Raw genomic sequence first — 11,839 nt, 5'->3', positions numbered from 1 at the left:
ACTAAGTGCTGTGTGTGCAGAGAGCTGACTTGCACTCGGAATGAAGTGGGCCGTTTTTGTCAGGGGTACTTGTTTTTACACGGACCATAATACGCGACGAACACTACGCTGTGTGTTTTGTATGAGAGCCTCTGGTTTATTCTTCAACATCATATCTCTGTCGTTGTTGCTCCTCTGCGGTGGAAGTGGACTTTCCTGTAAGTACACCTTCGTGTTCTCCATTAAATGTTGAAAATAATGGATGATAAATGAATCACTGTTTGCAGTTACGGCTCCTCGGAAGTAACTTTCATTGCGTTGAGGTTGGAGTGATGCGTCGTTTCATGTAGAACTGCAACGCCCGTGAACCATTTTTTGCTGTTTCATAATTTTCAGCATGAATTCATGGTAAAATCCTATCAGAACCTCAAAATCGTTGAACACGCCTTTCACTGCTGCTGAATTGAGATGGCTTATTTGCTTTGGCGTCTGAACTGTGCGCCTGACCATGAGAGGGCAGGACAAAGTTCAGTTTAATCTTCAATTAGTTAATCAGTCAAAAAGTCTTTAAGACATTCAATGGCCTAGGACCTAAATATCATCCTAAAAGACGTCCTTGATCTTCAGTCTCCTCTACTTGTTGTGCTTAGGGTAAACTCCAGACAGGGTGAAACGACAACAGACACATGCTGCCAAATGCTAGAAAACGGCTTTCTGTTTAAATTAGAACTGCCCCAGCCAACAGTGTCATCATCATGTTTTAAAAATAAATTAAAAACAGCTTTATTTTCATCTGCCTTTGGTGGGTTTTAGTTACCCACTCTATGAAATACTTTCTACTTTATATAATATTCTTCTTCTCTGTTCTCTTTCTTTCCTCCCAAGCACATTGAATAACAGTGTATGATAATGTGCTAGAAAATCTTATTGCTGTTGCTATATTATTATTGTGATGGTCTTCCAGGGCATGAACGAGTGGAGTCCGGTGGCGACGGTGTACGATGCTCTGAAGGCGGGCAGCATCGATGGCACTGATGTGGAGCCGCATGACCGGGCTGTGTGGCGTGCCATGCAGGCCCGGTACCGGCCCAACAAGGGCGTTGGCGGCGACCCTCTCCTCACGCTGTTCGTAGCCCGCCTCAACCAGTACACCGACGAGGAGAAGCTGCAGCAGGTCTTTTACATTCCATTACAATTACTACATTACGCTTTTATCCAAATTTACCAAATTTGACCAAAGAGACAAAGAGACAGGGTATTGGTTACAGTCCCAGGAGGAGTGTGGGGTGAGGTAGCCATGGTCAAGGAAGGGATTGGTAAGGGTGGGGAGGATTGAACCTGCAACCTACAATCTAATTCCCTAACCATAACACAGCAATCTGGGCTGCCCTATTTCTTCCGCAGGTCTTCTCGCAGTACGGGGACATCCGGACGCTGCGTCTGGTGCGGGACGCCGTCACGGGCTTCTCCAAGGGCTACGCCTTCGTGGAGTACAAGGAGGAGCGAGCCATCACGCTGGCACGCCAGGAGGCCTACAAGCTGGTGCTGGACCAGCACGAGCTGTTTGTGGACTACGAGCAGGAGAGGACGCTGAAGGGCTGGGTGCCGCGACGGCTGGGGGGCGGACTGGGAGGGCGGAAGGAGTCCGGGCAGCTCCGGTTCGGAGGGAGGGACAGACCCTTCCGGAGGCCCATCAACCTGCCGCCCAGCTTCCTCCAGGACAGGCCACCCGCCGAGCACCGGTGGGAGAGAGGAGGAGGAGGAGGAGGAGGAGGAGCAGAGAGGGAGGACTGGAATAAAGACAGACACAGGGGGGAGAGATCACCAGGCAGAGACTCTGGATACATGGACAGGAGAGAGGAGCGGGACAGAGACCGGGAGAGGGGGATGGGGAGAAGAGAGGAGCAAGATAGAGGGACAGGGAGGAGCTACAGAGATAAAGAGTCCTACAGAGAGCGGAGGGATGACAGAAGAGACGATAGGAGAGACGACAGGAGAGCGAGGGATGACCGCTCTGACAGAGACTCCAAAAGAAGGAGGGATGACAAATACAGAGATGACCGGAGATGAACATTCACTACTAACTTGAACCCATATGATGGACTTCCTCCAAGTTCAGATATCTCTGGGTGGACCTTGAATGGCCATCAGAGGCATCTGGGCACTTTTTTTTTTTTTTTGTGTGTGTGTGTTAGGTCGTAGCCTCTTACTGCAGATTGGTCCAACAGCGGGCTATTCACTCTTGGCTGAAAACATCTAACTTACATCCTAACATTGTTATGACAATGAAGAGAGTCTTAAGCAACCAATTAAGACTTGGGTCATTACCATTTTGGTGATAATAAGGTTATAACAGCTAAGGGGTTAAATGAGACACAAAGGCAACACCAAGTTAAATATTTCAGTAACTTTAATTCTGTTGGAGTATTGTAATGAGATCCATTTGTTGGCATATCAAGTTTAAATGATTTGTTATTGAATTTAGTTGAAAAAGGTAGGTCTGCACACTGCCGATAAGCTCCAAAAATAAACTTTAATTTAAAAAGCATCGTCACGCTGGATCTTCATCAGGCATATTGTTATTGAATTTATTCACAAAGATACACAAACTGCTATTGTTTTTACATCCGTGATCCTTGGGGTCATTTTAACCCCAGCCACTTAAATGTCTAAAAAATCAGTGGAAGCAAAAACATTTGCACCGGTTTATGCCTCAGATATTTACTGTTGCTCTGTTGTTCTTACTTACTGTATCATTGATTTGACCCCATTCAATGTTTAATGTCTGAAAAATACATGAAGTACATCATTCTTTTGCTTCATCTTTGATGACTTTTCCTAAATATATGGGGTCACTGTGAAAAAAGTGAAATTTCCACAAAAATGTTTTCCCTAAGTGCTGTACACATTTTGGTTACATCTATGTTCCTTTATTTTAAGTGTATTAAACATAAATGGAACATCCATATTTTGCTAATACATGTTCCAATCTGTCTAGGTTATGTAAAATACATGAACATAAGTTATTTAGAACAGAACAATTGGCTTTATTTAGGGCTCTGATAACTAACAATATGTGTGATGTGGATGAGGGCCAAAATGAATTCAAGGCAACTTTTGGGCAGTTGTTGCATATTTTCGCCTTGTCATGGATTCGTTTTTTTGGTGTGTGGTCTGTGTATGGGGGTGTTGGGACTTATCTAAGGGCTTTTTTATGTCCCCAACAGAGCAACAGTAAATATCTGAGGGATAAACCGGTGCAAAAGTTTTTGCTTCCACTGATTTTGTAGACATTTAAGTGGCTAGGGTCAAAATGACCCCAAGGATCACAGGTGTAACCTAAATCTGAGGATAACAGGAGGGTTTAAAAAAAAAAATCATCTGCCGTATCAGAGTAATAAATCCCCTTAATTTCTAGCCCGGAATTAAGATGTGGTCAATGTAATTTTTACACAAAATGTGCCTTCCATGGGGACCTCCAGCAACCTGTACCCTAGGGGCCCTAAATCGTCTTAAAGGAGCACTCCTGACAATTTCCATTATGCTGTTGTATTGCTCACGCTACCCTTGACTTGTCAGTACCCGGTGATGGCACATTTTTTGGCTAAGCCCTTTCCAAGATATGAGCTATTCTAATGGGGGCAGCGTTTGTTAACATTTTTTTTTTTTAAATTAACGTAGGCCTACTATAAATATTTTCCCAAAAGGTACCGCTGTTTGCTAGTTGTCTGCTGATGTTGTATAACCTTTCGGATGTTTTTGGGAATAAATGTTTTTTTGAAATGTAAACAAAGCGCTGCCCCCATTACAATGACCAAGATCTTGGAAAAGGCTGAAGAAGAAAGAAAAAAAAACCTCAGGTACTGATAAATCCAGGGTAGAGTCAGCATTACAACTGCATGTTGAAATTGACTGAACTGGTCCTTTAATCCGGCCCTGGTGATCATGTATGCTGAGATTACCAAATTCAGTCTGTCTCTAATCTCAGGACTCTGTATGTAGGGATGGTTAATCAGGTTTTGCAAGTGCATTTTTCAACCCACAGACCACAGACAGGGTTAGGACATATGGTTCACCTATTAATGACTTACCTAAGCATTGGCTGACTTGACTTGAAGATGATTAATTAACTTGACAACATTGCCCAGTTGGCCTTTAAACACAGGCACTTCAGTTCATATTAATATTCACTTTCAGTATGTGCTTCCACTGCATTGTGCACAGAACAGATCACAAAAAGATCCTTTATTTTAAAAATTCTTCCTTACGTGGTAATCCTTCTATAAAAAAGCGTCTTCCTTACATACTAAGCAATCCCTCGAGAGACCATTGTCGTCCCCTCAGTGTCATCATATGTTACAGTCATCCCCTCCCTGACTGTCTCCAAAGGCACAGCTGACAGCTCCATGCATTCTCAGGTGTTTGTATTCACACAAGAGCTCTCTGCTGAAGTTTTCAGGTGCATCTCTAAACCTGCTGCACTCTACCTACCTAGCTCACAAATCTAGCCTTATTTTCATCTTCTAAAATAAACAACTTGTCAGTCTGCACATACCGCAGTTCATGTAATACGTAATATAGTATGTATGTTGTACGTACGTTTCCCACACCCATATAGCAAAATAGAACTAACAATCTTGTCATTTCTTTTTTTTGTAAATCTGTGTGACTCATTCCAGCTTGTTCTAGACCATCCCACCTGATGTTCAGCAGCACTCAGACATGTGCACACAGCAAAGCTCCTACAAGTACTCACCCTCACACACTAGTCCATGTGGCCCCCACCCAAACACAAGCAAGCACCCTCAGGCCAACGCTGAGGCTAATACTTGGGTGTGTTGTGTTTTTGTTTTGGATGAGTGGCTGTTACAAGCCATAGGCGTGGGGGTGGTTTACAGGGCGTAGACAGGAATCCCTCAGAACTGCTTCTCCAGTGTGTGGGTTGTGTGGGGTGGAAGGTGTAGCCAGGGGCTTGGGGTTGTGTAGCAGACAGGGCCGTAACTAGACATTTTCAAATACAAATACTAGACTACGTGTTGTACGCCTACTGCATACTGGACATTTAGAATGCTTCAAGCACACTAGTCAAACTTTTAAGTTTGTTTTCATTAATCACTGCCTTGAGGATAAATAAAAGAGGCGTAGGCCTACATGCTGTACAGACTGAATGTACATTTACGGCCATGGTGGCAGAGGTAGCTAAAATAAAAACTGCCACAGTTTCCTTCCAACACAAGCAACGTCACTAAGTAACTGGAATACAGTTAATATGGAGTGATGTTCCTGATTTTGCTCTGGATGGGTCAAATTTGGGGGTTTCTTTTTAGTTTTTTTTTTAAGGTTTATTTCACTAACAACAGTGTCTAGCCACCTCATTAGGTACAATGGAATAACTGGTGCAACCGCTATGTAATATCATGTGCTAGTGTTGTACTTACACCATACATTTACTTTGGCCACCTCTGTTGTATGGTCTGGAGGATGGAGGCTGTAGGGAGTTGTTCTGGTCATGTTTAGATTGCTATAGGCAAGTGTTTATCTACAGTTCCTCCCAGAAGGTGCTCAGTTTCAATTGGGGGACATTAGTCTATATCCATTTTTTTAATCCGAAGGGGGGGGCATTGGCAGGTTTTTGATGAGGTCAGGGGGGGGCGTTTGTTTAAAAAGGGTTGAGAACCACTGCTGTAGGCCAGAGGAGTGTGGGATGTGGGCTGGGTAGGTGGGGCCTGCAGCAGGGTGGCTGGGAAGAGAACATAAACATCCAGTACAGTGCAGTGAAGTATGCTTATGGGCGGGGACATAAACATCTATAGGTGGCTATGGGTGTGGAAATCCCATTGACAGTAAATAGAATGGACGCCAAATCAACGCTATTTGCCATTCAACGCTTTGAAGCCAGATTTGGGAACATTCCAACTTACATTCCACCTTAGCAACGCCAAACGCAGGTGCTGATTGGACAACAACAAGACTTCTAACGGTCAATCAAACCATGTTCTGATGCTCATTGGTCAATTTAACTTTTAATATCTCTCTAAAATAAAACATCACCACAAAAAATCACCACCCTGGTAAGTTGGAGAGCAAGGGGACCTACTAGTTGAGCGAAAAATGATCCCCCTGGAGTGGCATTTAAGGGAGATACAGGGTTTTATGTCTCTCATAGGAATGAATGGGATTTGGCCATTTTTTGGTCTTTTTGGGTCCAACCTTGGCTCCAACTTGGCTTCAACAATGAAATAGAATTTTGGCCTCCATTCTATTTACTCTCAATGGGAAATCCCTTTGCAATGGCACTGCTGCCCCCTAGAGCCTACGACAGGAATAGGCAGGAAGTGGACTCTGTTGTGTGGTGTTTACATTTATGAGGCCAGGCTGCAGGCATGCAGAGAGATTTTATGTATGACGGCTTGTGCTACAGGAGTGTGGGATGAGAGGTGGGGGATGGATACAGTGTGGCGGCAATCCCTAAGCACTGGGGACCCCTGGTGGTTGTGGGGAGTGTTTGCAAGAGGCATACAAATGTGAATGTGGCATCCAAAACAACATGAGGAATCATAGATAACAAAAACATTTATTAAAACATACAGTTTTTAAAAACACTTCGCAAAGACCAGTCACAGACAGTACAAGTACATTCACTGGAAAGATTAATGACCAGTTAATCTTGGCACACTTTTCCATGTGGTTTCCACACTCACAGAGGTTCAGATTACAAAAGAAAGACAAAGAATTAAACACTTCAGTATTTTACATTAGCAGTGAGTGAGTAGCAGCTGTAGTGCTAGGCTAGGGGGTTTAGAGCAGGGGTGGGGAACCTATGTCTCCAGGGCCGTTTGCGGCCCTTGAAGCAGTTTTATCCGGCCCCCGATATAATTTTAATGTTATGCAGCCTCACATGAAATATGACATATTTTGTGAAGGAATCTTAGAAAATGCACTTGCAATACAATTAAGTTATATTCAGGGGACCTAGAGAAGGTCGGTCTGTTTTAAAGGTGGCTGCCTTCAATATAGTCCTAAAGTGCAGGGGAAAATCCTGGTTTGTGTTCACAGTACGGCCCTCAGAGGACTTTTACAGCCCTCAGGAAATTTGAAGTGGCCCTCCGAATGAAAAAGGTTCCCCACCCCTGGTTTAGAGAAATGGCACTGGGCATTTCACAAGACAGCACATCATCTGCAAGGGTGATCCAGGATGCCAGGAGACCCGGCTACTTAAATGCACATTCAGAGCTCCTCACTAGCAGTAGAAAACACATCTACTCAAACAAGAAGATCTTACAAAAACATATCAGGTAGTGTAAAAAAAAACAAACAAAAAAACATTGTATCTATTGTTACAAAGAAACGTTTAAAGTTGCACTGTGTAATATTTTTAGTTGTTTATTTCCAGAATTTATGCTGCTCAATCACAAATGTTACCTTTTTCATGAATACTTACCACCAACATCAAATTAGTCATTATGACTGGTAAATTTGCACTTTTCATACATGAAAAGGGGGATTTCCATTGTTCGCCATTTTGAATTTCTAGAAATAGACATTTGTAGCTGCAAAACTTACTGTACTTTGGGCATACTGGTAAATATTAGTTCATTATTTAGCAAATTCATGAAAAGATCAAATCTGGCAGTATACACCAAATTCAATGAGCAGCATAGTTGCAATACCTTCTCTGGCCACCATCCTACACAGTGCACCTTTAAATGATACCGATGACGTTTGTGTTGCAGAGTGTACTGTACTTCTACCGGAGAGCCATGGACAGACAGGAGAACAGTGCAGATGATTAATCTAATCTAATGCACAGTCTGGCACTGAACAAGTAACTGCCAACCCCCCAGGCACTGTACAAACTACTGCCAAGTTCCCCCACCCCACCACAACCCCTCCATCAACCCCCTCTGACACTGTACAAACAACTGCCAACCTCTCAACAACAGGGGTGCATTTCTGGAAAGCGAAGCAGTTAGCAACTTTGGTAGTTGCCCATGGGAAATTGCATTGCAACCAACAAAGTAGCTAACATAGTTCGCAACTACGCTTTCCAGAAATGCACCCCAGTCTTGGTTATTCAGCAAGGCTGTGCCCCCAGAACAGTGGCTCAGCCCAAAACAAGGGCTTTGCCCAGCACAAAGAGCTGCTCCTCCTTAAAGCTTTCACAATGCATGAGTGTGCGTGAGAATGTAGAATGATGTTTTTAAAAGAGGCATACAAATTTGCCTTAGCTAACAGAACTGCCTTTGGAGTTCCACTCACAACCACACACACGCACACACACAGAAGACCTGGGGAGTATTCCAAGAACCTGGCTAAGTAGTGAACCAGCTTGGATTAACCTTGAGGTAGTGAAAATCATCTAATTGAATAGCCAGGAGTCCTCTTTTTCTTTGCTTAAAGGGACACTGTGTGAGATTTTTAGTGGTTTATTTCCAGAATTCATGCTGCCCATTCACTAATGTTACCTTTTTCATGAATAAGGTAACCAGCATCAAATTCTAAGTATTCATTATGACTGGAAAAATTGCACTTTTCATACATGAAAAAGGGGATCTTCTCCATGGTCCGCCATTTTGAATTTCTAAAAATAGCCATTTTTAGCTGCAAAAATGACTGTACTTGGACCGTACTAGAAAATATTTGTTTATTGCTTAGTAGACTTTCATGTAAAGATCAAATTTGGCAATAGGCACCCCAGTTTCAATGAGCAGCATAGTTGCAGTACCTTTTTTGACCATTTCCTGCACAGTGTCCCTTTAATGACACATGTGGACTGTATAGCAGCAGGTTTACCACTTCCTGTCGGTTAACTTGGCCAGGTTCATCACTTCACCATGTTCTTGGAATAGCACCCTGTTCTCATGTGGTCTCATTATTGGGCATCTACTACACAATACAGTCGGGCAGACTTGTGAAGATGCAACACTGATGAAGAAAAAAGGGAAATAGGGGGCACTACTCATGCTTCTGTTCTTCACTGCTTATATTTCTGTTATGAAATTACTGTATTGTTTTGCTAAGCAAATCCACACAACCTCCCACTCAAACATCCACCAATGTTTATTTTGAATCGATACACTGTAACATGTTCAAGAAAAAAAAAAAGAGTCTGAACAGACTTCTCTCTCTATCACACACACGCACGCGCAAACACACACACACGCACACACACACACACACAGTGAAGCACCTCGTTGTCAACATCCCCATTAGAGGCCCAGTGAGGCCTTCAGGAGTGAAGCCATGTCATCTGAAATGTTCTCCTCATCACCTGCAAACACACAGCACCACAGCAATCAGAGACGGCAACATGGCCCCCTGGCCCATGCTGAATGCATGCGATGTGCATTTGGTACCATCCGCAGGAAACTCAAAACACTGCGGGCGGGCGGACGGAGAGACAGACAGACAAACAGACAGGGTCACTGCAATACCTGGGGGAGTAGGGGGTTGTAATACCCTGATTAGCCTGATTATCACAGACTTTCAAATCTCTTCGAGACTTGGTCTGACCAAGACCATAACAAATAACGTTTCCCAAATGGCATGATAGTTGACCCGCCTTCCTAGGCTTGCTACTGGTTGACTGGTGTCCGACAAAGTGGGTGGAGTTCCCGTTTTTTCAGGAGATCAGACACGATATCACCATTGCTCTTGGTCTGACTAGAAGCAATGCCAAAGTTGTTGTGTCACTAGGAGGGCGTGGCCTGGCTAGTAATAAGTGGGTATACGAAACTGATTCAGCAGTGACCCAGATTAAGTTAACCTTGAGGTAGAAGTAAATCATCTAATAGCAGAGCCTGTAATCCTCCTTTTCATTACTTCATGACACCTGTAGGCTGCCTCCTGTAGGATAGCTGTTAAGCACAGACACAATAGTTGCCCTTTCATGAGCCTGTGGCTCCTTTACTGAGGAACTTGCTCAGAGCCATTACATGGTTGAGCATGTGCACATGTGCTTGTGACACAAATATTCTCAATGCACTACAATGAAATAAAATGGATCCCTATAGCCCATACATAACAGTAACTTAGCAAGGTTTATCACTTACATAACAGTAAATTAGCTAGGTTCACCACTTAACCATGTTCTTAGAGTACACCCCAGGTAATCATCAACAGAGCTAAGGTTACCTTGTAAACCTTGTTGTCTAGGATGTTCTACCCATAAGGCCGTGGGGCAGGAAGTGAGGTTACCTTGTTCTGCGGCGGTCATGTCCTGCTCCAGTTTGAGTTTCTTCTGGCCGATACGCAGCATCCCGTCCTCTATAGTGTCCTTACAGATCAGCCTGATCACCCTCACCGTCCTAAACAACACAAACAGAAGATACAAACAGACGCACACGCGCACGCACAGACACACGTATGCACGCACGTACGCACACACACATAAATATATGCATAAACACAAATACAGGAAGTATACATTAAAAACACATACAGTACACACAAGCCAAGGCAAGGCCAGTTTACTTGTATAATGCATTTCATTCATAGATGCAGTTCAATTTGCTCTACAAAAAAATAAAAGTATAAGAACACAGCAAATGAAATAGAAGGCATCACAATGAGAAAAATGTGGGAAGGATAAAGGCAGAAATGAAGACAACATGAAACAATGAAAGAAAACATTAAATAATTAGACAAAGGTTAATAATTTAGAATTACTAAGGGAAAACATCTGAGAACAGCTTTATCTTGAGTCTGGATTTAAAACGATCAACAGCGGGAGTGGGAGGTTTTTTATCATCTGAAAGCTGGTTCCAAACTTTGTTTTGACATGCCAGCAACTTTTTCTCCATTGATCTTTGTGACCTAGTTGGTGCATACAGCTGAAACCATTCCAGTACGTAGCTGGGTCCCATCCCATTTAATGATTTTAACACTAATGCCTTAAAGTCCATTCTGTAGCTCACTGGGAGCCAATGCATTCTCACAGAATTGGAGTAATGTGGTCAATCTTTTTTGGTCTCCTAAGAACCCTTGCTGCTGTATTTATGATCAGTTGGAGCTGGAGCCCTACTGTTTTTCCACATCATGTTTTGAAAGACCCCTTAGGTTTAGAAATACTTTCAAATAGCGAAATACAGACTTAGATACAACTCTCCAGTCCGACACGGCAGCAGCTCATTAGGACAAGCACATGTGCTCTTGCACGCACGCACGCACGCACGCAGAGATACAAAAACAGTCTGTGGAACAGGAAGTGGCTGGTATGCTGATGTAGGGGTTGCACACACACACACACACACACACACACACACACACACACACACACACACACACACACACACACACACACACACACACACACACACACACACACACACATACAAAAACAGTCTGTGGAACAGGAAGTGGTTGTATGCTGATGTAGGGGTTGTGCACACACACACACACACACACACACACACACACACACACACACACACACACACACACACACACACACACACACACACACACACACACACACACACACACACACACACACACACACACACACACACACACACACACACACACACCTTGTTTGTCCGAGGCGGTGGCATCTGTCCTCTGCCTGTTTGTCATTGTAAGGGTTGCAGTCGATGTCGTGCAGGATGACGACATTAGCGGAGGTGAGGTTGATGCCCAGTCCCCCCGCCTTAGTGGACAGCAGGAACACAAAGATGTCCGCGTCAGTGTTGAAGTCATCTATTAGACCAATCCTGAGGAGGGGGGAGAGGAGAGAGAGGGAGACAGAGAAAGTTAAACTTTCAGACCAATCCTGAGGAATCACGAAATGAAAGGGATGAACAAAATAAAACTGATTGTAATAATTATGTAAAAGGCAATAGCATGAAACTTATGCAGACCT

At 43.6% G+C, this 11,839-nt stretch overlaps 2 protein-coding genes across 3 annotated transcripts in view; one reads left to right on the top strand and one right to left on the bottom strand.

The window, feature by feature from the left end:
• Positions 1–89: 89 nt before the first annotated feature.
• Positions 90–2,786, top strand: snrnp35 (small nuclear ribonucleoprotein 35 (U11/U12)). Its single transcript, XM_063211286.1, has 3 exons — positions 90–197; positions 944–1,153; positions 1,384–2,786. The coding sequence occupies exons 2-3, from the start codon at positions 947–949 to the stop codon at positions 2,047–2,049; spliced, it is 873 nt and encodes a 290-aa protein (XP_063067356.1). The 5' UTR covers positions 90–197; positions 944–946; the 3' UTR covers positions 2,050–2,786.
• Positions 2,787–9,021: 6,235 nt separating this feature from the next.
• The window catches only part of smarcad1b (SWI/SNF-related, matrix-associated actin-dependent regulator of chromatin, subfamily a, containing DEAD/H box 1 b), a 42,553-nt gene continuing 39,735 nt past the window's right edge, over positions 9,022–11,839 (bottom strand). For both annotated transcript variants that reach the window (XM_063210328.1, XM_063210329.1), the window contains 3 exons: positions 11,508–11,690; positions 10,177–10,286; positions 9,022–9,250 (listed from right to left, as the gene is read on the bottom strand). In XM_063210328.1, the coding sequence (XP_063066398.1) occupies positions 9,189–9,250; positions 10,177–10,286; positions 11,508–11,690 (355 nt within the window). In that variant the 3' untranslated portion in view covers positions 9,022–9,188. The remainder of the gene's footprint in view (positions 9,251–10,176; positions 10,287–11,507; positions 11,691–11,839) is intronic.

The sequence above is a fragment of the Engraulis encrasicolus genome, chromosome 11 (genome assembly GCF_034702125.1).
Source record: "Engraulis encrasicolus isolate BLACKSEA-1 chromosome 11, IST_EnEncr_1.0, whole genome shotgun sequence".
In the NCBI taxonomy this organism is placed as follows: Eukaryota; Metazoa; Chordata; class Actinopteri; order Clupeiformes; family Engraulidae; genus Engraulis; species Engraulis encrasicolus.
The sequence above is the reverse complement of the archived record's forward strand: the minus strand, read 5'-3'. Positions and strand labels throughout refer to the sequence as shown.

Excerpts from the sequence above, each read along its gene's own strand:
- snrnp35 (XM_063211286.1), top strand. The coding sequence starts at position 947 with ATGAACGAGTGGAGTCCGGTGGCGACGGTGTACGATGCTCTGAAGGCG. Across the intron at positions 1,154-1,383 it reads ACGAGGAGAAGCTGCAGCAG|GTCTTCTCGCAGTACGGGGA; the intron begins GTCTTTTACATT and ends TTTCTTCCGCAG.